The sequence below is a fragment of the Drosophila miranda genome, chromosome XL, assembly GCF_003369915.1.
Source record: "Drosophila miranda strain MSH22 chromosome XL, D.miranda_PacBio2.1, whole genome shotgun sequence".
Classification (NCBI taxonomy): Eukaryota; Metazoa; Arthropoda; class Insecta; order Diptera; family Drosophilidae; genus Drosophila; species Drosophila miranda.
The window spans coordinates 20,485,484-20,512,924 of record NC_046673.1 but is presented as its reverse complement, the minus strand read 5'-3'; the positions used below and the strand labels follow the sequence as shown (position 1 = coordinate 20,512,924).

Sequence of the window (27,441 nt, the reverse complement as noted above, 5' to 3'; positions counted from 1 at the left end):
CACGGTTTTCGTATTGAATATTTAGGTGAACTTTCTTTAAAAGCGTGCTCTGTGCCCTCATCTGTTGTATCCTTTCAGGGATCCTCCATGTAGACGCGATATTATATTGAGCCCTTTACGATTAAAAATGTGTTCTTATTGTTTGATTTGAAAGAGTTCCACACATCTGTATTATTCAGTCTCTAAGAAATGTTCAGCTTAAGTCGGTAATAATTGTATTCCCGTTTCAAGATAGTGGTACTACTATCGGATAAATTAGTACCTACAATCTTCAGCAGAAGAATTATACCTAAGCTTTGTGTAATATATTTAATATAAAAAATATTAAAAATAAATAATTATTTTTATTACGATTATAATTATATTAATACTAGTGGGAAAGACCCCTGAGCACTCGGGAGCACGGTCCAACATTTTTGTAAGAAAAAACAACTGTATAACTATTATATTATATTATTATTGTATAAATATCTTCCATTTCTGGATGGATCTTACAGTAAGATGCACTTTTCACAGGCATATTAAGCGTACATCCATTCAAAGGGAATACCCTGCCGGGGACAATACGAAATCTGGTGGTGGGCAGACAATGCCGGATGCTACAGTTATGATCGATATATCTGGACGAATCCAATGACTTAACGGAGTGACTGTAATGCGTGTTAGGGCATAGGGAATTATTTGGCGAATGTATCCGTTGGATACTTGCAGAAAGAAAACCAAAAAAACAGAAGTAAAAAAAAAAGAGAGAAGCAGAACAATGACGAATAGATTCAAGTGTTAGACAAATGGCAATGCGATGGGGGCCACCAAAGGCCGAGCGACGTCAGCACTGGGCCACATACATATGTATGTCTGTATGTATATAGTGCGATACAATACACAGATCTACACGGTCTGTACGGATCTATATAGGTATAGAACGTATTAAAAGAGGGAGAGCTGTAGGGCGTGCACTCTGGGGCCGAAATGGGGTTCAAATGCTGCAACAATTGCCGTCGAATATGTCACACCAACACAGGCGAATATCAATATTTTCTAGATGGGAAACTCTGGCTATACCTAGCCTATATACATAGGCCCGAGCACGAGTATGTGCAGAGATATATGCAACTGAGCGGCAACCAAATTTTAATGGCTGTGAAATTTATGTTCTACGATATTTGATTCCAAAAACAAATGTGTAAAGAGCCAGCGAAAGCCACAGACGCACCCCAGAGGCTATATACTCATGATCTAGTTATGTAGATACATATATATGCTATATAGATCTGCTCCGACCCCCTCCTGGTTCGCTCTCGCTCTGGCCAATTGGAAAATTTTCATTTTGGAATCTTTTGGATGTGTGAGGCAAGTTTATGTTTCAGTTGCAGCCCACCTGAAAACGGCTGCCGCCACCCACCCACACCCACCCACACGCACACAGCGCACAGCACACAGCACACATCCCCTCAGTGTGTCCCCCCCTGGGCCGGCCACTTGTTGCCACATCGTGGCATATATCTGGCCTCTTCACGCCCGTTCGTTTATCGCGACGATTCTGGTATATAGCAGGCGATCGCATGGCACTCGCGAGGCTCTCGTATGGGTATCGGTATGGGTATGGGTATGGGCATTGGTATGGGGATTCGTGGGGTTCGTGAGCGGGGGTAAATGCTTTTCATGCTTTTCCGCGAACGCGAACGATGAAAAATTCTTTAACATAACGTGTAGCAACGCTTTGGATCGTCAGTCTGTTTAGTCGAACCGCAGCATTCGCTCCTACGACGTCAGCTGCTCGGACTTTAGTTGAGATTTCAATTTGTTTCTTTTTCCCTAAGTAAGTTTTTTTTTTTTCTGTTTCTGTTCCTTCTTCTGCTCTACTGCTGCTGCTTCTTCCTGCCCAAAATCAAAGAGTGTGTCGAACCGAAAGAACAAAAAAAAAAAAAAAATGAACGAAAAAGTTTTTGAAAAACCACAAAAAAAAAACCATGAACCAAGAACCAAGAACCAAGAAATCAACATTCAAATCGAACATAAACCGAAAAAATCCTTTGTCGTAACGAACGGGGCAAGGCAAGCCATCAATCAACCGAACAATTCAAATCAACAAAAAACCGAAACAACATTGGAAATTCCGTATTATATAATCCTGTTTCAGTTACGTTTTATTTTGTTGGCAATTTTTTTCAAGTGAAATTGAATGGACCGAAATCGTATCAAGTGAATTCAAACGAACCGTAAAAAAACTCTGCAACAAAATGATAATTTGTTTCCTATTTTTTTGTATGCCAATGTTTTTCTTCTTTTTTTTTTTTTTTAAATTTTTTTCGTTTGGTTTTTGCCTGCCGCATTGGCTAAAAATACTTATATTCGAGTGCTCCCAGGCATTTGCGACAACATCAAAAGCCAAAGACAAATCAAAAGCAAAAGCAGCAGCAACAACAACAATAACTACAAAAAGAGAAGAAAAAACACAACCAAAGCAACAACAACAGCAGCAGCATCGGCAACAACCAGAACAACAACAAAAACCAAATAGGAACAACAATGAAAAAAAAAACAAAAACCACAGCAAGACAGGAATATATATATTCATCCGACTCGAGCGACGAGTCGAACCAAAGACCAAAAAGTGTTATATGATCTGAGAGAAAATTTCTGAATTTTGTTGCTTCATTTTGTTCGAATTTTAAAAATAAATTCGTTCTGTGTGCGTGTGTGTTTTTACCTTGGTAAAATGTCCAAGACACACCACACGCTGGCACAGACGGCCGCACAGACACACAGATTCACACACACAAAGATACTCTTCGTCTCTGGCAGCTGTGGCCACAATCGGCGCAGGCGCCATTGAGACAGAGATTAGACACAGACACAGACACAGAGATAGAGAAAGAGATGGAGAAAGTGATGCAGATGTAGATGTAGATCCACCCACACACGACAGCCAACAGATACAGATCTGGAGATTCTGGAAGATAGATTCCTATAAATGGAATCCTGTAGAGCTTTTGGGAAATCACTGACAACGATAGTGTCATTGGGGTACTGGCAATCTGTAGGAAAGACCGACACAAGGAAACGACTCAAGTATTGTAGAGAACATAAGTCCCACTTGCAAAAATATAGCCAGGTAGAAACTTCAATCAAAATCTGAGACATATCCTTTCAGATCTGTCAGATAGAACCATTTTTTAGGTTACAACAAAGAGAGGTTTTCAAGATCTTCTTGTATTCTTCTGTAAAAAAGGTTTTCCGGCAACATTGCCATCCGTGTGTACCCAATATTCTCCAGAACTGACCCAGTTTCGTGTAACACTAAAAATAGGTCTTTAAAACTGCATTCCAATGCAAAATGCAAAAAGGAAGACAATCGCACGAATCTTATGAAATTTTAGACATTTTTGCATATGAAATGTGCCACACACACGCCCCATATATTTAGAACCATATATAATATATGGAATATATTTAGTATAGATATTTAGAGAGCGATCTATGAATGGCATTTGAAATTTATTTTTCTTTTCTTTGGCACACACAAATACATATACACATACACATACAATATATATACGTGAGAAGCTTTTCTAGAATTTCTGATTTAGTGCCAAGGTAAAAAAAAAATTTAACAAAATTTTCGAATCTCAACAAAAAATCAGAATAAGCTTTCGTGGAAGCTTGTGCGAAGCTTTTGGATGCCGTCGCCGCCAAAAGGGAAATTCAATACGTGCCCCGCAGTCTATTTTTAACGGGAAACGCATTGAAACAAAAATTGAAGAAAAGCCCCGATATACATATGTGTGTATATATGTAGATCAGACTATGGCGCTCTCCCTCGCACACTCACACACTCAAGCAAATGTGTTAATATAAAGATAGACCCAGAAAATTAAATAATTTTAGAGGCAACAGACCGCAGGAATTTGTTGTTGTGGAGGATTATGATGTGAGAACACGACATTGTTGCCGGCTGGCTATATAAAGACAGGTCTCTCTCCCTATACATATATATATGTATATCTTATGACAGCACATACACATAGAAAGACATATGCATCTATTTATAGAGTCCTATTAAGGCAATCATAGACATAGAAAGAGGAAAGAACGTTGTTTGTTGTTGTTGCTGATACTTTTGTTGGAAATTACTGAACCACCAGCAGATTCTAACCGAAACTTTCCTTCTCCAAATTATTGTTGCAGGTTTTTTCAACCCTAAACCGTAACCATGTCCGACGATGAAGAGTACACGTAAGTAGCAGAGCCGGAGGCGCTCGACGACTTGAAAATATTAAGTATACGACGCGTCCGACAACGAGAGAGTAACGAGTAATCAAAGTGTTAAGAGATCGGGAAAAGGCGTATGGCGATAGTGATACTAGTGCTAAATGATAAGAAATATAGTTAGTTCAAGTTAAAGTTACAAATTGAAGAGAAGTATTCAAGTTTCCCACTACTAATTCAAAGTTATTTTCGAACATTATTTTGTCGAATGAATTTTTTGTGAATTTTTGTAAGAGAAGTTTTTGAACACGTCTTGTGTGCGGGACCCGTACACGCCACTATACAACACTTTTGATATACCCATGTACCATGTACCATGTACCATATATTTGTGGCACCTATTTTGATCTGTACTCCTTTTTGTCTATTTCCACGCATTCCCTCATGGAAAACCACAACCTACAACCCCAAAAACCGAACCCCGATCCACGAACCACGAAACCTAACCGTGAACCTACAACCACCAACCTACCTATCATTATTCTGTTCGATCAACCGCTAATGCTGTCGTTTCGTTTCTTTCGAAATCGAACAACAACCAATCAACAACAACACCACAAATCAACAACAATTCAACAACAATCGACAATCACCTCTGCACCTGCATCCGTGTGTGTGTCCGTTCGCACTTTTGCACTCCCACTCGTCAAACAAAATAATAATCAAAAAAAAAAAAAATAAAAAAAAAACACCAACAAAAAAACACATATAATACTGTAATAATTAAACGACTCCGTTTAATTACGAACTCCAAAGCAGCTCCGAGGAGGAGGAGGTTGTCGAGGAGACCAGAGAGGAGACGTAAGTACATTTTTGTTGCCAATTTGTGTCGAAATTTTTTGTTGGTTTTGGTGCAGCAGCCTCAAGAACTCGATTGGTGTTCATTTTTAATATACTCGTACTATCTGTATTATTTTACCACCCCCCCCCACTCCCTTTTTGTGTCACATAAATATAAATATTTTTGTCGCTCCTTTTTTTTGTTGTTTGATCTATAAAAAACCTTCCATCTTTTGTTATGTAATTTTTGTTTTTTTACTCCAAAATTTTCTATATGTGTTGTATTTTTGTATATTTTTCTGTTGTCAATGTACGCCAAATGCTGACAAATCAAAGAATAGAACAAACAAACAAAACTTTTTGATAAATCCGTAGAAAATCTGTCCTTCCTGTCCATTTTTGTGTATCACCCGAAAGCCTAAACCTAAAACCTAAAACCGAAAACCGAAAACCGAAAACCCATCCCCAAAACCAGAAACCAACCCAACAAAATTGTTTTGTGTACTTGTCTGTAAATAATTGTATTTGTTTTATTAATTTTACCATTATGATTATGATTTTGTTTTCTTTTTCTGTTGTACATTTATGTTATTTCCTTTGGTTTTTGTTTTCAATGTGTTGTTGTGTGCGTCTATCAAAGCCGAAAAAAATTGAGCCGTAAATTGAAAATTTCGAAATCAAAAATCAAATATCACGACCTAAACTTCCGATAATTGTACAAAAAACCTACTAATGGAACCCTGGAGAAGCACCATCGAACCCATTCACTCACCCCTTCACCCCCTATCTCCCTATCACTCAAACCTACGAGCTCATGTGTAGTTCTGTCCCCCATCTACCCCCCTCCTTGGCAAACCAATTGGCAAATCAAATCCCAAATTGCAATCTGTGTACATATTTATGTACATAAAAGCTATGTGTATCCCCCCACAACCCACACTCCACACTCCACAACCCACACTCCACAGCCCACACCCCACACCATTGGAGCCTATAGCTTTCTATATACCATATACTTATTATTGTGTATTTTGTATTCGTAACCTGTCTTTTGTCTATCTGTCTGCAGCTGCAACATGTCTGTCTATCCCCCAAACCGATTCCCAGCAGCAAGAAAATAAATTTCCAAACAATATATTTATATCTATATAAATCTCTAAATCTAAAATTCTAAAACAAACTTTTGGCAAAAAGTTAACTCTCTTTCCGCCTATCGCTGGCCTGGCTTAGCAAAAAATGTTCTTGCCTTTCAGACTTGGAAATATCTCATTGATCTCATTGAACTATGTTTCTCTCTCTTTCTCTCTTCCATCTCTTTTTGATTCTCTTTCTTGTTACAGGAAGTAAGTAAATTGTGTGAGAAAACCAATGAAAAGAAGAAAGAAAGAAACCAAATCAAAAATCTGAAATCTGAAACCCAAATTCTAAATCAAATGTAATTCGTATTTGTTTCGAATCTGATATCACAATATCCTGCAAATCTGTACAAATCTTTTTCCAAAAACAGAATGCTCCACAAAATTTCCGAAAATCTCTTTTTGAAATGCCCAAAAACCATTGCTCGTTTGCCAATTACCAAAAAAACAACAAAATAGAAAAACCAAAAAAAAAAACCAAGGAGACAAACAATTTTTTTGTGTATATTTTTGCTCTCTTTCGACATTATATCTCTCTCTCAACCAACAAACCATGCATCAGAGAACCAGAACCAGTTCCAGTACCAGTTCCAGAACCAGCTCCAGTTCATACTGTATAAAGAATCGTTGCTTGGAATTTCGTTTCGTTTCGTTTCGATTTTATTCACATTTTTTAGTTTTCTTTAGAACAACAACAAAACAGAAAACAACAACAAAAGAAACAACAAATACGTACTTACCACGAACTTAATTATTTTGTTTTTATTTTATACAAAAAAATATCTCTCTCTATATATATTCTCCATCTTATCTTCTTCTTTCATTTCGTTTCCAAAAAAAAAAAAAAAAAAAAAAAAAAACAACAAACAAACCAAACCATTTTGCAATTGAATTTTTTTTAAACAACCAAATGTTTTTCTCTTTCTTTTCAAACATAAAAAAAAAAAAATTTAAATTTAATTCAATTTTGTATGCAATTTTCGAACCGAAACCCACAAAAACACCGTGAATTTGTCAATTTTTTGAAACACAAAACAAACAAACAAAACCAAATCTATATATGTATAAAAAATATCACCACCTCCATGTTTGTTGCCACCTCAATGCCTCACGTATAGAAAACCACCTCAGACACCAGCCGAGTAAGTCTATGTACAAAAACAAGTGTGAACCACAAATGAAACAAGAATGCTAACCGAAACTAAACCTAAAACCCTAGTGTTATGTTAAGATCGTCCACGATTAATCCGCCTGTTCGTACAACCCGACCCAGCCCCCAAAAAGCACCCTCAAGAACTCAAATGTATAATTCAGACTGTACTGTACCTCCGTAGCAAGCACTACTCAACTTAACTCCACTCAACACAACTCAATTCAACACACTTACTCACCACAACTCACCTCAAGCGGCGCCATCGAAGCGATTAAGAATCGTTTCCTTTTTTGGCGTGTTTCCGCTTCCGTTAATGTTTATTTATCTTTTTTTTTATCTAGAGTAGATTCGTCCTTAGTAGAATGTAGAAAACCTAATGCTTTCTCACATCAGCTCTTTGATGGCTACTAATTGTAAAGAAAATAATAAATAAAACTCAATAAAGACTAGTATTTAGATTCCCTTTAGACTTTTAGACCAACAAAATATATAAAAGATGATAAAAGAATTAAAACGGGCCTTAAGAAGTTGTATCAAAATTCTGTAATTAATTTTAGTATTTAGACATTATTCGTAGTACTAGTGGCTATCTAAAAGAAACCAAAAAGAATAAAAAACATAACAGCCCGCCACTTGATGAGCGAAAACTAATCGATTATTTTGTTCTCCCTCCCCCCTAACTCTGACTTGGCACTATCCAGAGGTGAGGGCGATCCAGAGTTCATCAAGCGTCAGGACCAGAAGCGATCCGATCTCGATGAACAGCTGAAAGAATACATCAGCGAATGGCGCAAACAGAGATCCAAGGAGGAGGATGAGCTGAAGAAGCTGAAGGAGAAGCAGGCCAAGCGCAAGATCTCCCGCGCCGAGGAGGAGCAGAAGATGGCTCAGCGCAAGAAGGAGGAGGAGGAGCGCCGCGTCCGCGAGGCTGAGGAGAAGAAGCAGCGCGAGATCGAGGAGAAGCGCATGCGTCTCGAGGAAGCCGAGAAGAAGCGCCAGGCTATGTTGCAGGCCATGAAGGACAAGGACAAGAAGGGCCCCAACTTCACCATTGCCAAGAAGGATGCAGGCGTGGTAATTATATGAGATTCCATCAATGCACCCTACTGATACGCTTCCCCCAACCATATATTTTATTTTTTTTTCTGGTTTTTGGCTATATCATTATGCGTTTTGTTTTGTTTTCTTTTTTATTCTCTCACATACGATTCGCACAAACACACTTACAAACCACATACACACACACACACACACATCAATTATGTTTTCCTCATCGATTGCCCTTATTGTTGGTCGTCATTGATCGCTGATCGTTGATCCTCGATCATTGATCGTTATCGTTATCGTTTGTGTCCCATCCATCAATACTCGTATCGCATCCATGCTTGTCACACAACAAACCAAATCCCAACCCAATCCTACACAAATGTGAAACTGAAACAACAAAACAAACTCTTTGTTTTTTCTTTTTTCTTTTGCAAACACGCATGTATGTCCATATGCACACACACAAACAAATAAACCAACAAACAAACAACCAAACACAATTAAAAAAAACAATCGCAACTTCCTCTTCCGCTCCATGCGCTCTTCTCTTGTGTGTCTATCTCTCTCTCTCTCACTGTTTGTCTCTCTCACTTGTACCACACGTACCACAAAACAAAACCAAACAAATACAAAATAAAACCGAAAACACAACGAAATGTGTCTGCATCAAAAACAAATATTAAAAAAATTAAAACAAATTCAAAAAAACCAAAACCAAAAACAAAACAAAACAAAAAAAAACTTGCACGCACATGAAAACAAAACAAAAAATAGTTGGGACTCTCGTCCGCCGCCATGGAACGTAACAAGACTAAGGAACAGTTGGAGGAGGAGAAGAAGATCTCGCTGTCGTTCCGCATCAAGCCACTGGCCATCGAGGGCTTCGGCGAGGCCAAGCTGCGCGAGAAGGCCCAGGAGCTGTGGGAGCTCATTGTCAAATTGGAAACTGAGAAGTATGACTTGGAAGAAAGGCAGAAACGTCAGGACTACGATGTGAGTACCAATCGCCATAGCATACCATAGCAATCGAAGCCAGCTGACAAATCAATATGATCTACCCCCCTCCGAATCCAGTTGAAAGAGTTGAAGGAAAGACAGAAGCAACAGCTCAGGCACAAAGCCTTGAAGAAGGGTCTCGACCCAGAAGCTTTGACTGGCAAATACCCGGTAAGTGATCGATACTCCAGCTCCGATTCCGATTCCGATATCGATATCTGACTTACATGATTTTCTTTGCATTTGCAGCCCAAGATTCAAGTCGCCTCCAAATATGAGCGACGTGTGGATACACGCTCATACGACGACAAGAAGAAGCTCTTCGAGGGTGTAAGTATTCGGTTGCCTGGCACACGATTGGGGGTTTTGGTCATTCTCTGGGTTTCTCTTGCTTCTATGTATATTCTCTATGTATATCTCAATATCAATAATATAGGGCTATAATACGGTCTATGCGGAAACCTTAGAAAAGACCTGGCAAGAAAGACAGGAAAGATTTACTCAGCGCACAAAATGTAAGCGTCCGATATACGATCACATAGCCCATCTATTGGGCCATCTCCAATCTCCAATATCCTACGTGTGTCTACGTGTGTCTCTATCTACCTATCTATCTATGTCTAATCCATAAACTATGTCCAATCATTACCAAAGTACAGTCACGTCAAAGAGTTCGTTGGGAAGTGGAGCGATGAAGCAGCTTAGGATGAAGGGAATGAATGGGTGGTGGGGGACGGGAATGGGGACTGACAACAATAACTCGCCTAACGTCTACTCTCTTTTTATTTTTTTCTTTCTATGTTTTATGTAAACTATATTTCATAATTGTCAACTGTACTTGTGTGCGCTGCGTATCGTAACATTCATTAAAAACAACCCAACCAAAAACACGCCATCCCCAAAAAAACCCAAACACAAACACACGCTCGAACACAAAACGACAGGGCTGGGATGCGATCACCAAGGACTCGAACGAGAAGATCTGGAACGAGAAGAAGGAACAATACACCGGCCGTCAAAAATGTATGTACTGTACTCTACTACTACTACCGCCACTGCCACAGCCACTGCTACCAGAACCAGCACAAGCGCCAGCACAGTGAATGGGGGTCGACTGTACCCCGCGCTCATGCACTCGCTGTAGCCCCCGCACCGCCAGGGACGACAACAACAGAACAACATTCATCATTCTGTTCATTGTCGTGCTATGTATTGTATTATACTTTCCTGTTCCCGTTCCTCTGGCCCCATCCACAAGAGTTTTCCCCCGTTTTGATCCCATTCGATCGATCCAGTGCTAATCGTTTGTGTTTCTGTGTCTTTTCTTTCTTCGAATATATAGCCAAACTGCCAAAGTGGTTCGGCGAGCGACCAGGCAAGAAGGCCGGTGAGCCCGAGACACCCGAGGGCGAGGAAGACGCCAAGGCCGATGAGGACATCGTTGAGGATGATGAGGAAGTCGAGGAGGAGGTCGTCGAGGAGGAGGATGAGGAGGCTGAGGAGGATGAGGAAGAAGAGGAGGAGGAAGAGGAAGAGGAGGAGGAAGAGGAGGAGGAAGAGGAGGAGGAGGAGGAGGAAGAGGAGGAGGAGGAGGAATAAGCCAACTCTGAACTCTGAACTCTGAAGCCATTCGTTCCCCCCCCGTCTTTTTCGTAAAACAAACTCTACATTTAAATACCAAAGCAAAAATACCAAAGCCAAACAATTTTAATAAAAGTAAAAGAATGAACTAAATAGTTATTATCTTAGCTTATTCAAAAACATACTTATTATTCTTGCAAAACAACAAAACAACAACTTGAGCAACTTTTTTTATTGAACTTATCAAATTGAAACAGGAAATGTACAATTTCTTTCAAATAAAACATCAAAACCAACACCAACTAAGTCAAATACCAGAGAACAAAAACCATCAACTAAAAAAAAAAGATCAATCAAGATATTAAAGTGTGTTATGGCATCATATCTATGAACAATTCCTGTTGTTTGTGTGTATGTCTGTGCGTCGATCGGGTCTCTCTCTCAGCATTGGCCCTCATTGGTTCTCCATGGCGTATGGATATGGGAAACATATGTACAAATATGTCCGATCTTTCGCTTTAGCATGTCTCTGCTACTACTTTTGCGAGTGCGGTCTAGAAGTGAACGCGGGATATTTACTAGTCTGCAGCAGTTCCAAAAAGATTGCTGCGAAAGATGGGAAGGAAGTCCAGAATATCTCATAGGCAATATACATAGGAACATACATGTTTCTATTGGGTTTTTCCATACTTTAACTGACAAATTTAATAGTGTATTCTTTGGTCCATAAGACTCTTTTTGGAATAGCGTAAAAATGTTCAATCTATGTACCTATGCATGAACGACGGTTACAACAATTCCACAGCTGCAAAGTATGCTATACTTTTTGCAAGCGCTACATTTCGTATAGTACATGGATTGACTGGCCTTGGGTGGCTCTATCTTGGTTAATCTACGCCAGAGTGGGAAGCTCGAATAGTATAGAATAGAATTCAGCAATGATAACGTTCCTGAAGGATATTAATAAGCATCCTCAAGGTATATTTTTAGCGTCGGTTAGAGCCAGAGCCATGGCCAATCCTAGATCCAGTATCGTAAATATCTGCATTCCCCCATCTTTATAAGTGGATAGCCTCTTCATATTTGAATTCCTATCTTACCTTGATAGCCGAACCTTCTATCCTACAATATTCAAGAGAGGAAACTCTTTCCGTGCTGGTCAATTCGAATAGCTCTCCCATCTTATTCGTATATTGAGTACAAAAACTATGAAGGAAAAACTTGTAATGCCCTTTCAGATCAGGTCTACAGCACCGAGAATTGCAAAAAAGTATATCAAAGAGTTCTTATCAAAATGCAGCAACTTTGAGATAAAGCAGGACAACGATGTAAAGCCAACAAAGCCGATGGGGGATTAGAAGTTCTACAATTGTTGAGAGATGGAGCGCTTTTTCATGCCCACAATGAAAATTGCAAATGATGGCTAACAGATAATCTGAGACTCCTAGCAGACCTACGGCCCTGAGGATGACGTCCCACTTCGGCACCTGCGCATCACATTTTCAATCAAAGACAGAACCTACAAGTACATAAGTATATCAGGAAAACAGGATATCGTACATATATGACTGGAGAAAAAAAACTTTTTCCTTGGTCCTTGACATTATTACAGTCTGAAATGTTATGAATAAGTACAAACGTTTTGTTTTTTTGTAATTTTAACGTTATGTTTTATATGTTATGTTTAACTTTTATTGTTTCCGCTTTTGATTTGTTTTTTTTTGTTTTGTTTTTGGTTGTATAGTATAATTCCACGTACGTATATATTCGGCAGATTCTTCATGTTCATGTTCATGTTATTAATGAATACAATATTGTAAAACTTGCTTAGCTTACGAACTGCACACGGAAAATTTCGGATGAATAGAATTACATGGTTCTTTTCCGTATGTGATCTTTGCAGCGTAAAGGGTGTTTTTTTGTTGCCGTTTTCCTGGTTTCTAATTTGCTAAATACTCTTCGTTATGGTTCCTTGGATGGGGCTTGTTGGGGATTCATTTAGTTTAAATTTATAGTTTCTTTGAGCCTTGATTGTCTGTCTGCTGCAAGTAGATCGTGCGATCCATTGTGCTAATACAAATTGGTGTTTCAACATGCAGCGATTACCCACAGAATAAAATGATGTTTACATACAATATATGTCTATGCATATGTATATTTGGAGAGATATAGTACATACATACATACATTGGTAAAAATTAGACAAAAAATGCATCTTATAAGATAGCAAAAATAGTTCACGTTTCACATTTCACATTTCACATTTATATACTCGTATAGTTTACACATACACTGCGTTTCATGGCCAGCATTAAGGCATTTGCCCATTTCATGGCGCACATTTATGCTCTGCTTTCGTTGGCTCTGAAACGCGCACACACAGATTTAAAATATATGTTACATACATACATATCAAACTTTTGCTCATTTCATTGTCTGAAATTTTACTTTTTTTTTAAATAATGTTTTAGCGGTATATCCATTATCCTTCTCTGTCTTTTCTCATTTTCAATTTCCTCTAAGCAATCATTTTTTGTTTTCTTATTTATTGTCAGCAATTCTCTTCTGTTTTTTATTTCTTGAAAAAAACAATAAAATAAAAACTTATCTTAAGGGACTTTTTCTTTGAGTGCCAGGCTAACGGCAATTAAGTACAAGCATACATACAACATCTAGCTATCCCTTTCACACACACTCGCACACACCCATGCACCCACGCAGCAGCTAGGACGGACAAGGCTCATATGGCTGTGTGAGTGCCTGTCTGTGTGTGTGGAGGAGTGCGTTCTCTGGCAAAAACAAAACAAAATAATAATAGACAATGTTCCTCAAGGACATTTACTTCAAAACTAACTTGGAAGGAGCTGCGGTCAGTACAGTACGGTCCAAGCAAGTCGTTGCCTCTCGCTCTAGCTGGTTGTTCTCAGAGTCCTTTTCCGCTAAATGAAGTGGAGTGCAGCCCTTAAGCAGTGCTCTCTGAAGTAAATGTCATCCAGGCGCCAGCAGTTATCCTGTTCTTAGCCTATATCCTGAAAGTATAGTCCCGTCACCCTAGAATTTATCTTTGCTAGTATCCAAAAGATCCATATCCTGTCAGTGCACAGAAAGTACCCATGTGTTATGCAGGCGCCAGCAGTTAAACTGTCATTACTCTATATTAGTCGTATGTAAGTACAATCCCGTCCTTGAAATACTCTCTACGAGGGTTGTGTCCCTATGTCGTGGCTGTAACTGATCTTAAGCTGTATGTTGTAAGTACAGTCACGTCAAGCAGTCGCTTATCATAAGTTAGTTGTCTCTCGCTCTATCTGCTGTCGCTCGACTTGTCGTCCAGCCAGGCAGTGGAGGCTGAAGTAAACGTCCTCCAGGTGCCCACAAAGCCACCAGTTTAACTGTTGTAAGCCTAACATCCTTCGAGGTCTATGATCCTCTCTTATTCATACAGACACATGGCATTCAGTACACATACATACATACATGGGTATGATAAAATCTATTACAACTCGCATTTACATATTTAGACATTCAGTTTTACATAGATACATCCATTTATATATTTCATAATATATTGTATGTATATTGTATAATTAAATATTTATATTGATTTATTCAATTTATTTTCTTTACATTCAGTCAATTTATTGCAACAAAAAAAAAAAACGATTAAAAAATTCCTAGTTTTATTCCTACTCACGATTTTTTGTTTGTTTTTTAAACCCCATCAGGAGCAAATATTTGATGTATTACTAATATTTCGTCTGTTGAAATAAAAAATTTTAAAAGCTCATTCATTAAAAATGTAACATTTATAGATATCTGTTGCTGTCCCGCCATGCAAACTTATAAACAGTGCCCTATTTTATAATATAAAGGTTCCTAGAGACGTCCAAAGACGAAATTCAGCCACCGCGAGAGATTCTTTCGATCAGAAACGCGTAGGGCGAAAATAATAATCGAATTATTTTATAATTTACTCGTACATACATATATACACAATTAAAAATATGCAAAAAAATGGTATCTAATTATAAGTCTCTCAAAAAACATGCGTACAAAAGATTGTGTCTAAACTAAATTGAAAGATTTTATATATATATATATATATTATAGAGGAGGTCGGTGAGCGCCTGCAATCAATTTCGAGCTTTTGCTTGCACTTCTTCAGCTTCTGTTGGTGGTCTTTTGTAACTTATAGATTGTTCGGAGTAGATATACTATGCAGACAGTGCGTTTCATGACTTAAGAGTGTCCACAGATCTGCTGCCCAGTGGTTTTAGTGGTTATATGGAAGTGGTTCTAGTTTATACATATTAAGTCTGTTGTCCAATGGAGTCCTTGCTTTAAATTAAGTAGATTTAAACCTGGTCTGTAACTGTGTAAGTGAAACTAAAGCATAATATCACTCTTCTTATTAAGACAATTAATGAATAGAGTTTAGGGAATGGTGTATTCGCATATACATACGTAAGAGATGGTGTCTAAGCGAATTGTGGAACAGATTAATGCCTGTGTCATCCCATAGAATACAATGCTATTACATTTATCATATCATTTATCATTTATGGGATAATCTGTTTCCATGTCTATCCTATTCTTTGTCATGAAACGCACTCTGTTGGGGGCTAAAATGTTGTCTGTTGTTTTTTCGTTCATATTTGGTAACATTAAAAAGCATTATTATATGTACGTACATGTACATCATACATACACATACACATATGTATATCCAAATGTAATCTTTTATGCTGTATAGCTTATACAATTTAAAATTGGTGTGCATTTGTGTGTGTGTGTTCTGGGTGTCTGTGCGCACCACATCATCCAACAACATCTACATATACATCTCTCATTGTTAGCATAATCATTATCAAAGTTTCCGCGTTCTCTCAGTGCTTGCCACGTGGCAGTCTTATGGGTATATGCGGATATCATGTATCCGCCAGTGGGCCATTCTGGTTGTTGTGGTTATTGTTGTTGTTTTTGTTTTTGTTGTTGCTGATGCTGCCACTGAACTGTAATGGCAGCTGCTTTATCGTAATGACATCCTTTGGCTTTTGATGCAACAATTGTTGTTCGTCTTCCGGTTCCTGTTCCTGTTCCTCTTCTCGAACGTATTCTTTTTTTTGATGCTGATGGTCCTGCTGCCGATGTTGTTGCTCATGCTCCTGATGGTGTCTCGGCAGTTGATGCTGCTGCTGTTCTTGTTCTTCTACTGGTATAATTTTATTGATATTGTACAGATTATTATCGTTTATATCATTATTATTATTATTATTATTGTTTTTGTTGTTGTTGTTGTGGTTGTTGCTAGTGTTAATTATATTGTTGGGGTTGTCGTTATCAGTGTCCTCACTCGACCTGGGATTCATTTGGAGCACTTGCTTGGCCTTATTTTCCCACAGTCTTCGATTGGCCTTCACCTGAAAAATGTACAAACAAAATTAATCGACTGCATAAATACAAATACTATATGTACATATGTATGTCTTAATTGTAGATACAACTATCCTTTGAATATTTATAATAAACATCCGCAGGCACACATATGAGGATTGAGTATAAATACTGTGGATTAAATCCCCCATTTTAGATGGCCGCCGCTTCATTATGGTGGCTCCCCAATCTGCACAGATACACACAACAGCCCCAGCATATGTGGATAGGCCAGCAGCTGCACATTTATGTTTCAGAACATTGCCAAAAACGGAAGCATTCGGACACCGCAAATTGTTGTTCAACTTTGTGTTGCCACAAAACCCTATACTAGTATGAAAGATCATCTTTTGCGCCATAAAAAACGTTCAAAGACTGACACAAGCTGGGCCAAGGGTTTACTTTTTCCCACTTTTAAAATGTACTCCACATCCATTTCCATTTTTACTGATGAAAACTTTGCCTTTGTGTATCCTTAAGGGCTTTAAATATTATACAAATACAAACTTCTTTCATGGGTGTGGTAGTTAATTGAATAATGCTGTTTATTAATCTTCCTTGGGCAGTTTTTAATCTAGCTTTTGTCGGTTGGCCATCGGTTTTTTATGCAGCAAATTTATTTTCGCAATTCGCATTTTTTTCCCCCCGTCCCGCGTATTCTCTGGTATTTTTGCAATGTGATAATTTTTTTTGAACAGATTTTTCTCGTCCCACTCTGCGCTGTCCTGCCCCTTCAACATATTTGCTTTACACGAGCATTTTTTGCAGCGCTCTCATCTTATTTATATTTACATTCGCTGGTCCCCCATTTGGGGCCCTGCCTGAGGGTATTTTCCTTTCGTTATTTTGATTTCCATTTTTCGCGTGCAGTTTTCCCCCGCACTTATTTTTTTTTTTACTGCACAAATATGAAATATGCAAATATGGATAAAATATTAAATGTGCGCAGACACCTCGAGCAGCAGAAAGGTGGAGGGGTGGAGGAGCAGGGGAGCAGCCGCGTCAATTAATTAAAATATTTGTCATTAACATAAATTAAGGAATATAATGAAATTGGCGGGCTTTCAATTGATATTAATTGCATTGCGACCTTGTTATGGCTTCGGTTACGGTGGGTGGGGTGGCAGGTGCCTGGTGGCAGTGTGGCATTATGTGGCGTCAGGAATCGCCAGTCAAACTGTGACGGGGATTGCAAAAGTTGACTTAACTTTGTCCGGCTCTCTCTCTCACTGCCTCTCTGTCTGTCCGTTCACCTGTCCGCTCGTTCCTGCCACTGTCGCTCTCTGTTGGTGGTGGCATGCATGTTTAAATTGCCACTTATGCCATAAGCTGTCTGATGTGTTGCACCCTCCCCCCCCCCCCCCCCCCCCCCCACCCCTCATCCCTGGTAATGCCTCCCCACTGGCAACAGCGTGGAAACATTGCAATTTCAACTGTCAAGCTGAAATTGCCGCCGTAACAGCGCAATACAACAAAAAAAACACAAAAAATTTCAGGGAAAAATTAAAAAAAAAAAAAATGTATATATAGAAAACCCGACAGAATGTCAGTGAAAGGTGAAAGCAAATCGAGTGTGTATATGGCTGCCCACACATCCTAAACGGAATGATTTAGTCCCGACTCGCTAGTCCTGGACCTCCGTTCCGTTCAGTTCACGGTTCTGTCGGTCTATCGCTGGACCCAGACTGAAGCCACCCCACCCTTCAGAGTGGAGAATCCAGTTAAATGTGCACCCGGGACCAGAGTCCTGTCTCTGCCACTGGCGCTGGCGCTGACACTGATGCAATTTTAATTTATGAGACACTCTTTGGACAAACAAATATGCAAAAAAAAAAAAGACGTAAAGAGGAAATAACTCAAGTTAAGTTAACTCAACTCGAGTCGAGTGGACTAATTAATTAGCAGCTAATTTAACGCGTCGCTGCGCAGGACATAACTCAGCAGGATGCACGGGCAGACAGACATAGAGCGAGAGAGAGAGAGGGAGAGGGGGGCAAGGATGGGGCAGATGGAGTCTAGAGCGCCCCACATCGCGCCGCTGGTCCGCTCCAAGTTCGTCCCTGGCCAACCGAAAATTGCAATTAAATCTTGTGGGGAAGGCGGACGCCCGGCGGCAACATCTGTGGCCGAATCATCATCCGAATGAACATGCCACTCAGTCAGACGGCAGGCATATACGAATATGCGTAATATGACAGCCGCAATGGCCCACAGCGCAATTGAACTGTGACCTCAGTGCGTTGTAATTGCTAACCAAAAGCCATTGGAGAGAAATGTGAACGGACGAATGCAGGGATGAATGGAGATGGCCAAGCGATTGGGACTGGAACTTGAAGCAAACTGGTATTTAAACATTGCCACAATCTTTGCTGACACATCACTTTTTTACGGCATAAATAAACACAGTGACAGTGCCCTCCTGCTGCCGGATGGGTTTTATTTACTTGTGCAGCATTGTCTGTCTGCTTGTGTTTCTTGTGTCTCTCTGTTCGACATACTTTTACTTTGACTTTGTGGAATTGATGCGAATTATAGTCATCGGCTTAGTGTTTGCCTTTAATTACAATTCACACACTGGAACGAACGTCGAATTCAGAAGGAAATCCGGCAATATCCGGCTCTCGCTCTGTCCTCCAGACCACTCCTCGTCCTCATCGATGTTTCTTAAGAATTGCAATCTAAGCCAGTTTGTACGAAGGGGTCTACGGTTTCGCTACGTTATTTCCAATGCATTTGGTGTATGTTTACCCGATACTCAGTCAGTAGGGCTCCTCTCCGCCAGAGGCTCACACTGCACGACGAAGAGTGTGTGAAAGAGTGCGACAGACAGACATGGCTATATAGACTCGGATCAATAACCGAGGAATACATGTACATCCACATCCTCCTTGACCACAAATCGAATATATTGTACCCCTTTTTATTTGGAAAATGGTTCCATAAGAGATTTTCCTGTGCCCTTAAGTGTACACGTACAACAGCTCAACTTTAAGTCTCTTAAATACCAGCCCCTTGTGAGGTCCTGCTGGTACCCCACCTGTTCGTGTCTGGGCGGTGTGGCATTGCCTGCGCGTGACAAGCTTCACTTGTGGGTTCAATGATTGCACGTCAACAAGCTAATAATACAATACAATAGTTCCACTTTCAGTGAGTATCTAATTTGGGGGAATTATAATTTCCCAGCCTCCTACACGAAGATTCTTATGAAACCCAATATAGTCACATCTTCAAAGCTACTCAAAGTAGTCTTTCGCCACCCGCCCCACCGTACTCTCCACCTTCGACTCACATCGTCATCATCATCACCATAGTCATCATATTCATTTCCCCCTCCCCATTCCCATACCCATGGGTGCTGCTCCACCACTGCTATTGATATCGAAACCTCTGGGCTCATATACATACGTAGGCAATAAGCAAGAACCAATAAGAAGAGCAAAAACAACAAATAAGTACGATATATCGTTGGCATAGGAACAAGAATCAAAGTAGCTGAAAAAAGATGAATATACATAACAAAAAAAACAGAAAAGCAAAACAAGAAAATAAACAGGGGAATTGCAGGGGTGCAACCAACAACAACAACAACAACAAAAGGAAATGTGCAAAGGCAAAGTGCAAAGCACAAAACAAACAAAACAAAACATAAATCGCACACACAGAAAACGAAATCGAGTAGAAGGATACAAAAAAAAGAAAAGAAAATAAATAAAGAGTGTTGCAAAACGTGTGATGTAAGGCGTATGTCTGCGCCTTGTTTCCCTTTCCACAAAGAGTGGGGCGAAGGGGGGCTAAAGGAGTGCAAAATATGCCAATGACATGGCGGCTGTGAATGGGGGGGAAAATGGAAAGGTGAAAGATAACAAGAGCATGCATGGAGGAGCTTAGCCGGGAAGCAGTGGGAGGCAAACAGAAAGTAGCCCTTCCTTTCCCTCCTCCCTAGGGAGAGGATGACAGAGACAGAGAGAGAGAGAGAGAAAGCGTGACAGTGCGAGGGCTTAAAATGCGTTTCGTGCAAAAGTGGGAGACGGACAGGACATGGAGTCCTCGCCATCGTTTTGAAGCCTGTTTTCGTGTGTGTGTGCTGTTTTGCTGTTGTTTTGGTGGGGGCTGCACCTTACCTTCGACGTGTTGTCCTGCACCCATGCATCTGGCTTACCATAGTCCGGCGGATTCGCATACGGATCGTAGCCGAGCACGGACAGCATGGGCGCTATGTCGGCCATATCGCGCACCACATCGCCCGGTATCTGGCCCACCCACTTGGAGAGCGCCTCCAGATTCACCGGCTTGATAACCTGATCCGATGAACGCTCCACTCTAACGGGATTCGGAGATAAAATTGAATCAAAAATGATCTTTATTGTCCGGCAAAAACTCACTTGGAGAGCGGCACCCCGTTCGGCTTGTTGATGAACTCCTCGTGATGCAGGACCGCATCGTTCCATGGCACATCCAAGAATTGCAATATCTTGCGCATCCACTCCTCTGGATGCAGCACCAGCTGTTCATAGTAGACCTGAGCAGAAAAAAGTGGCCATAAATAAAGAAACTACACAGAAATGGGTCGAAGAATGAATGGAATCCAAAGGCTCTTAGGATGGTTTAAATGGATCAGATATATAGATCCCATTTACTGGAATACATAATAATAACTCCCTTATTGGAGAGATAATCAAGATCTCTTCAAAAGTGGTATGTGTTTCGTCCTTTAAGGAATTCCAGTAAAAATAAACAAAGGAGGAGAAGCCTCTTTGGTGATTTCCTCTGCGGATGGAAGCGGGTGCTCCTCCATCATTGATTGGCTTGTCACGTGGGGACCGGGACCGAGACCGGGACCCATTGTACTCACCATCATGCAGCGGTCCTTGCCGATATCCCGGCACTGTTCGTGCATCACCTCGATGGCGTGATTCCATTTCTGCATACACTGGCGGTAGCTGCTCAAATCGAATCCGGTGATTGTCACCTTACGCGATATAATCGAATGAACTGTCGCCCGGCCGTCGCGCACCATGAACAGGAATTTAGCCTGCAAAGAGAAGGAAAATGTAGAAAGGATGGCGGAGGAAATTGTATCACAGCAGGATACAGCATGGGAGCATGGGAGTCTGGGAGCCTGTGAGCAGGGCTGACGTAAGATGCCGCTTTATGGTTTGGGTGGGGGCTTATGCTTACGTTCGGAAAGAGCTCGATGACATAGGAGCCCATTTTCAGCGTCAGCGGATCCTTGTTACATAAACGGGGCGCCGGCTCGCCATGCTTAGCAATGATTTCCAGACAGAACTGCGCTATGGCACTGTTCATGACCTCTTTGGTGATGCCGGCCTCCTGCAGCCGGAGCGACTCCTTCTCGGACTTTAGCCAGTGCGAGCGCAATTGCAGGATGCGTGGAATGACGCGCGTTTCCTGCCCGCAGCTATACCGCACACACACAAAGACCGGAAGCAGGCGACGGTAGGAGAGGGGGAGAGAGAACAAACATAAAGTAATTGGAAGTGGAACCAGCAACAGCAGCAACAGCAGCAGGTTGCATATATGTATCGTATCGTATCGTGTGGCGGTTAGGAACTGTTCATGATATCGCCTGGCAACAACAGGACGAAGCAAGGGTCCCATCGGTGCTGGCCCAGCAGGAGGAACAAGGCGAAACCATACCGAAAAACCACCTCCTAATGCAATCGGCCAAATGAAATGGCATACCCCCAGCCCTACCACCCCTCCCCGCCCTGCCCTGCCCTGCACTGCTGGGCTGGATGTCTGATGCATAACTCTCATTTGGCTCCCAATTTTTTACCCGCCGCCCTTCGGTTGTCGGTTTCCTTTCGGGCTGCTCAAAGCTCACTCAACTATGAAGGGCTTCAAACGAATCGTTTGAACGCCAGCCCCATTCTCAGACCCAGCCCCAGTCCCAGTCCCAGTCCCAGTCCCAGTCCCAGTCCCAGTCCCAACCAGGAGCCACGAACCAAAGTTAGTAATCAAGTTCAGAGCATGCACAAAAAATTGGTACGCTGATTGCGTAAATTATCATAAATATCGCGCTGCCTCATTGATTGCAGCAGTCTACATGCCACCATGAGAGAGATTCAAGTGCTTCTGTGCTGCCCCGAAGGATCCCAGAGCCTGTTAGCCTCTCTGTTAAAGGATTAGTTGCCCATTAAGTCTGTGCACATTTGCCCCGAACGTATTTCAAGTGAAACGATTGCGGTTGCGAGTAAAATCTTGCATTCATTTTGTGCACTCAAAAGTTAAGGAATTAAGAGCTCATGCCCCCAAATCGGATATGCCACAAAGCGCATTTTGCGTGTTTCACACCTCAACATTAATGGTGGGAGGCGTGCCGCCCCTCTCCCAACCAACACACACACACACACACACACACACAGACAAATGCCACAAATTATTCCTGGGGCTTACCGAGGACTCACACTAATTGAGTTCAAGCCAAGTCCAAATGCTAAAATGCTAAATGCTACAAATACACACACCAGATACTAGATTTAATCCGAGTGTTGGAGTCTTCCTCTCCCTCTCCCTCTCACACACACACGAGAAACTTGCGAAAACTTTACAGAATTTTTGGGACGAACAAAGGGACAAAGTGCTGGCCTCAACCTGGCGCTCGCTGAACCTATTTCGTAACTAAAATCGCCCTTCCACATCGCGTTTCCACATCCCACAGTCTCTTCCGTCCTGTGGCAGGGGGCTGCTTCGGGTAGCCGGGAAGTAGGTTTTTAAATAGCGGAAATTGTGCTGTGCAGCCATCAGAAAAAGCGAGCCCGAGACCGAGCTCGAGCTGCCTGTCAACGGACATCTCCTATCCGGGATAGACCATGGATGGGCATGAGCCATGGAGTGGGATTGGGACTGCAGAAAGGCAAATTGTTAATAAAAAAAAAAACAAAAATTAAGGCAACAGGAGGCTGGAGGCTGGAGGCTCATCTCTTTGCAGTGTTCTGCTTTTGGCCTTTAACATTTTCAGATTGCACAATTTTCGTGGCTAATTACTCATGCGTAAAGGGAAACTTAAGAATTATGGCAATACAAGGGATTGTGAGTATTGTGAGGCAGAGGGAAAATACATGAGGGGGTAAGCGGGGAGCTGCCTGCCTTATGTCTCTGCGGCAGAAGGAAAAATTGCCAAAGGGCGACACGGAATACATATATTGAATTGTGGCCGTGGAATCTGGAGGAGGCAAAGACACAAGGCCACACAGGACAACGGGACGGGAAACCGACGGGGGGAAGGTGGGGGGTGGGGGAAAAATGCAAATATTAAAATTACAATATTCTCCCTGTGGGGCCTACAATAGAGAAGGATACACTTTATGCAAAAGGCTGGCGTAAAAATATGCTACAATTTTGTATATTTGAAAAGAGCAAAGACATGTAGATGGAAACAAGAGTTTTCCCTTTGGCTTTCAGAAGGAAGTATGACTTGCGATTGCCAGGACTCTGTCTGCACTAATTGAACAGTTCCCCACGCCGTTGTGGGGGGAGGATCCTGGGAGGAAACATACTTACCGCACATCGGGATGGGCATCCAGCATGGCGCGCATCAGCGTCGTACCAGATCTGGGCACGCCGCCTATGAATATTAAAGGCATCTCCCGGTTATATGAATAAACGCGTTGATTGTCATCCGTGACGTATTTCTGTGGCATGGCGTGGCATCGGTGTGGCATGGCGTGGGCGTCCGTGTTGGGGGAGAGAGAAAAAATGAAATTAGAGAAAATGTGGCAGGCAGGCGAGAGAAAAATTACGTGGCTCAGAGGATGATGACGGCAAAAGTACGGCCGTGTAGGGTAGGGAGGACTGGTTTGACGCTTGAGCGCAGGTGTTAACGCCTTCCTAGGCATTAGCGTCAAAAAAATAAGGAAAATGACAGAAGAATATCTGGAAAATGTCTTCCGGGGTTGAGCAGGGGACAGGCCGTAATGTGATGGAAATTATTAAAAATAGAACTCAAACTGTCAATAAAAGTTAAATTTCTGGCCTTGTAGAACCTTTTCCCCAACACCTTCTGCGCTTCACCTTCGTGGGCTATCGCGATTCGTAATGGGATATCGATCGGTGTTCCTTTATCGATTATAAATGAATTAGGGGCACCGATATCTGTGATAGCTTTTGGGTTTTGGCGGGTGCCTATCTATTGATAAACAAAATAAACTTAAGGGGAAAGCACTTCACTGTTGGCTGATAAGATACTCGTATCTGTATCTGTGGTGTGTGTCATTAATTGTATTAAATAAAGGAATATTTATATTTTTGATAATTTAGTTTGATTTAATTAAGCAATTAACTCTGGTTTTACATCGCCGGTACATGATTCTTGGGTTCGTTTCTTCGTCTCTCATGCGAGTACGGACCAAATATTCAATATTCCGCTCATCCGAAAGTGCTGATTGTGCACATTGCCAGGCGCTCAGATTCAGACAGAAGTCCAGATGGACGGGCATGGAACGGGCTGCCAATCGCCACGTATTCAGATTCAAACCTGTTCCATTTAAAGCCTTCGGAGCAACAGAAATAGTTCACAATACTGCAGAAAATGGTTTGTCGGATCAGCTGGTATAAATTATAAATCTAAGTGTAATTATTCAATTTTCAGTGCGCTTTTCTCCGAGTACATGCCAATTGGTTGCCAGAAGGGATATTTGAGTCCATGCATGCACATTGAAATTTGCACTCATCAAACATATCAAAATTCAATTTCAAAATTAAATCAACTGGAATGGAGTTCCCCACACCAGAAGGCAAACATCAGAAGGCATCATCGCTTCATTGTTCCCTTAATTACGGACAAACAGAAATGCCAAGAAATTAAATTCCATCTCTGGGTTAAAGCCAAAAGATGTGCTAATGTTCGGTGAGCGAATGGAAATGGAAAAGTAAAATTCTGTCTATCTCAGCACACACATCTCAATCGGTATTGTCTTTCGTGTGCGAGTCATGGCTCTGGCCCCTGGTCCGGTTCTAAGCTCCTTATGGCCTTCGATATTCCCAATGCTAATCAATGGCTTTTTCTCCTGCTCCTGCTCCTCCTCCTCCTCCCCCATCCATCCCTGCCTGCCTCCCCATGGTATTCAACGTCCAATGAGGACCATTTTGGTTTGGACTAATGTTTACAAAATAGTGTTCGGTCATCCGATAACCAGTTAAATTCCCTCAATGACTTTTGCTTTGGTCTGCGTGTGCGGTCGGCAGGTCGGTCAGTCCGGGGGGTGTGGGGGTGGGGGTATGAATGGATGGACGGCCACTCTCTTTCCTCCCAAACGGACTGGGGCATCCTCCCATTACCACTCCAGTCCGTTCTGTATGTTCAGCCAACATGAAATTAGTTATCCTGCTTTCGGTTCTACTATTTCTATGATTCCTATATAATTTCTACGAGTATTTTTCCCTTTGATTTATCATTGCAAACGTTTTGTGTTCCAGAGGGCACTGGGGCCCTGGGACCCGTGGACCCAGCCACCACAGTGCGTCGCGGGAGTGTATTTGCAGTTGAATATTGAATTGCTTTGCTTCAGCCTCGCATAACCGAATCAATCGCGGATTCGACAAACGCCCATCGTGGCCGAAGCTGGGATTACAGCTGAATGAATGCCCCTCTTCCTTCCACTGGGAAGTCGCCCAACACTTGTTGATTTTGCTGCACAAATGTCCCATAAGCGAAGGGCGATAAGTATTTTGCGATAAGTATTTTACGATCGACTACAAAAAAAAGGTAATGGACAACAAGTGGAAAATTATTTCGATTAGTGGTGGACAGGCTTGTTATTTAGAGAGCAGAAAAAAAATCATGCACACGACATGTATTTTATTTTTTATTTCTGTGCGAATCGTTGGAACCTGTGTGGCTTCGGTTGTCAAAGAATATATCCTGGAGCTCTAGCAGTGGCGGTGAGCACGTGCCCACCGCTATCATAGATGAATGTGAGTCGGAAATGATCCAATATTATAGAAGGAGTCATTACACACATAAAATTAATTATTTTTGTGCCATTCAAGGGTAAACGTGAAAATATGAAATATTTTTAAATTAGTTATTGGAAAACACAACAGAATAGATTGTGTTATCGGATTTTAGCGCATAATTATTCAAATATACTGGTATTTAACTCGTAATTGCTGGTATTTTTCACAGTCGATTGGTTTCATCAAACGAATGACAGAGAGACCCCTTGATGTCGTGTTTGGCATTAATTCTCACACAAATTTCTCTCACTAAAGGAAGATTCTTTTCAATTTGAAACTAATTTCGTTCTGGAGTTGCCATCAAATTGATTAAATTATCAAATAAGCAAAGTCCTTAGGCGAACAAATGTTTGATATGTAAATGCCACAAAAGTTTGTTTCTACACCTGCAAGGAGGATGCCTTCCTTCCTCCCTCCCTTCCTCTCTTGTTGGGCTTTCCATTATATAGCTGCTCGTACGAGTAGCTGGAAGAAAATTTTCTTTTTCCCAAACTTTCTTACACACTCGAAACGCACGTTAAGGCCACGAGGATGCGAAGATGTTTTTTTTTTTTTGGGGGGAGCGTGTGTGCGTGTGCGTGCGTGTGTGGGGGGGCCGAGATTTGGGTACATACCTCAACGCGAACCATTTGGGAGGACAGCTCGTTGTTGGTGGCATCCACTCTGAAGAGGCAGGTGGGGCGCAGTTCGGTAAATTTGAATAGGAACATCGTGATGACAATGATGCCAAAGAGCACCCACAGGGTGACCTTTTTATTACGATACGGCAATCGCATCCTGGCTCTCACTCTCTTTCTATTCCGACTTGGAAGGTGTTGAAGCTAACTGCTTTTTGATTTGAATTGCCCCTAACGACTCCAGCCGTCTGCCGCCTGCCGCCTGCCGCCTGCCACTTGGGGCCTGGGGCCTGGTGCCTGACTCCTTGGCTCTGCTTGTGGCTCCTTCTTACACCCCTCGTCTTCGTCGTCGTCGTCGCCTTTTTATTGACGAGTGAGTGGTCTTCTAGTTGGCTCTATCCTCCTCCTCGTTCGTTTGCCCAAAGCTTAAATATGTAAATTGGTTTTCTTG

At 41.4% G+C, this 27,441-nt stretch overlaps 2 protein-coding genes across 21 annotated transcripts; one reads left to right on the top strand and one right to left on the bottom strand.

The window, feature by feature from the left end:
• Positions 1–1,713: 1,713 nt before the first annotated feature.
• LOC108164888 (troponin T, skeletal muscle) lies at positions 1,714–11,346 on the top strand. 19 transcript variants are annotated; one of them, XM_017300854.2, is made up of 10 exons: positions 1,714–1,819; positions 4,189–4,236; positions 5,029–5,070; positions 7,304–7,327; positions 8,040–8,412; positions 9,160–9,378; positions 9,460–9,552; positions 9,631–9,711; positions 9,818–9,896; positions 10,724–11,346. In XM_017300854.2, the coding sequence occupies exons 2-10, from the start codon at positions 4,214–4,216 to the stop codon at positions 10,978–10,980; spliced, it is 1,191 nt and encodes a 396-aa protein (XP_017156343.1). In that variant the 5' UTR covers positions 1,714–1,819; positions 4,189–4,213; the 3' UTR covers positions 10,981–11,346. The 19 variants fall into 19 exon arrangements, with proteins under 19 accessions (XP_017156343.1, XP_017156332.1, XP_017156329.1 ...); XM_017300843.2 differs by having other exon boundaries at positions 5,026–5,070; positions 8,040–8,409; XM_017300840.2 differs by having other exon boundaries at positions 5,026–5,070.
• A 3,400-nt stretch (positions 11,347–14,746) lies between these two features.
• On the bottom strand, positions 14,747–27,420 carry LOC108159421 (protein-tyrosine sulfotransferase). Of its 2 annotated transcripts, none has more exons than XM_033390957.1 (7): positions 26,988–27,420; positions 23,920–24,050; positions 21,574–21,814; positions 21,248–21,427; positions 20,778–20,914; positions 20,517–20,715; positions 14,747–16,382 (listed from the first exon to the last, which is right to left on the bottom strand). In XM_033390957.1, exons 1-7 carry the CDS (start codon positions 27,147–27,149, stop codon positions 15,891–15,893), a joined length of 1,542 nt encoding a protein of 513 aa, XP_033246848.1. In that variant the 5' UTR covers positions 27,150–27,420; the 3' UTR covers positions 14,747–15,890. The 2 variants fall into 2 exon arrangements, with proteins under 2 accessions (XP_033246848.1, XP_033249640.1); XM_033393749.1 differs by having other exon boundaries at positions 16,256–16,382; positions 20,555–20,715.
• Positions 27,421–27,441: the final 21 nt, after the last annotated feature.

What these genes read in the sequence shown, in the direction of transcription:
- LOC108164888 (XM_017300840.2), top strand. Translation starts at nt 4,214, where the DNA reads ATGTCCGACGATGAAGAGTACAC. An exon ending in AGAAACGTCAGGACTACGAT is followed by an intron (nt 9,379 to 9,459) that starts GTGAGTACCAAT and finishes CTCCGAATCCAG; the next exon opens with TTGAAAGAGTTGAAGGAAAG. An exon ending in ATTTACTCAGCGCACAAAAT is followed by an intron (nt 9,897 to 10,723) that starts GTAAGCGTCCGA and finishes TCGAATATATAG; the next exon opens with CCAAACTGCCAAAGTGGTTC.
- LOC108159421 (XM_033390957.1), bottom strand. Translation starts at nt 27,149, where the DNA reads ATGCGATTGCCGTATCGTAATAAAAAGGTCACCCTGTGGGTGCTCTTT. An exon ending in TCATCGAGCTCTTTCCGAAC is followed by an intron (nt 21,428 to 21,573) that starts GTAAGCATAAGC and finishes TTCTCTTTGCAG; the next exon opens with GCTAAATTCCTGTTCATGGT. An exon ending in TGCAGGACAACACGTCGAAG is followed by an intron (nt 16,383 to 20,516) that starts GTAAGGTGCAGC and finishes TACATTTTTCAG; the next exon opens with GTGAAGGCCAATCGAAGACT.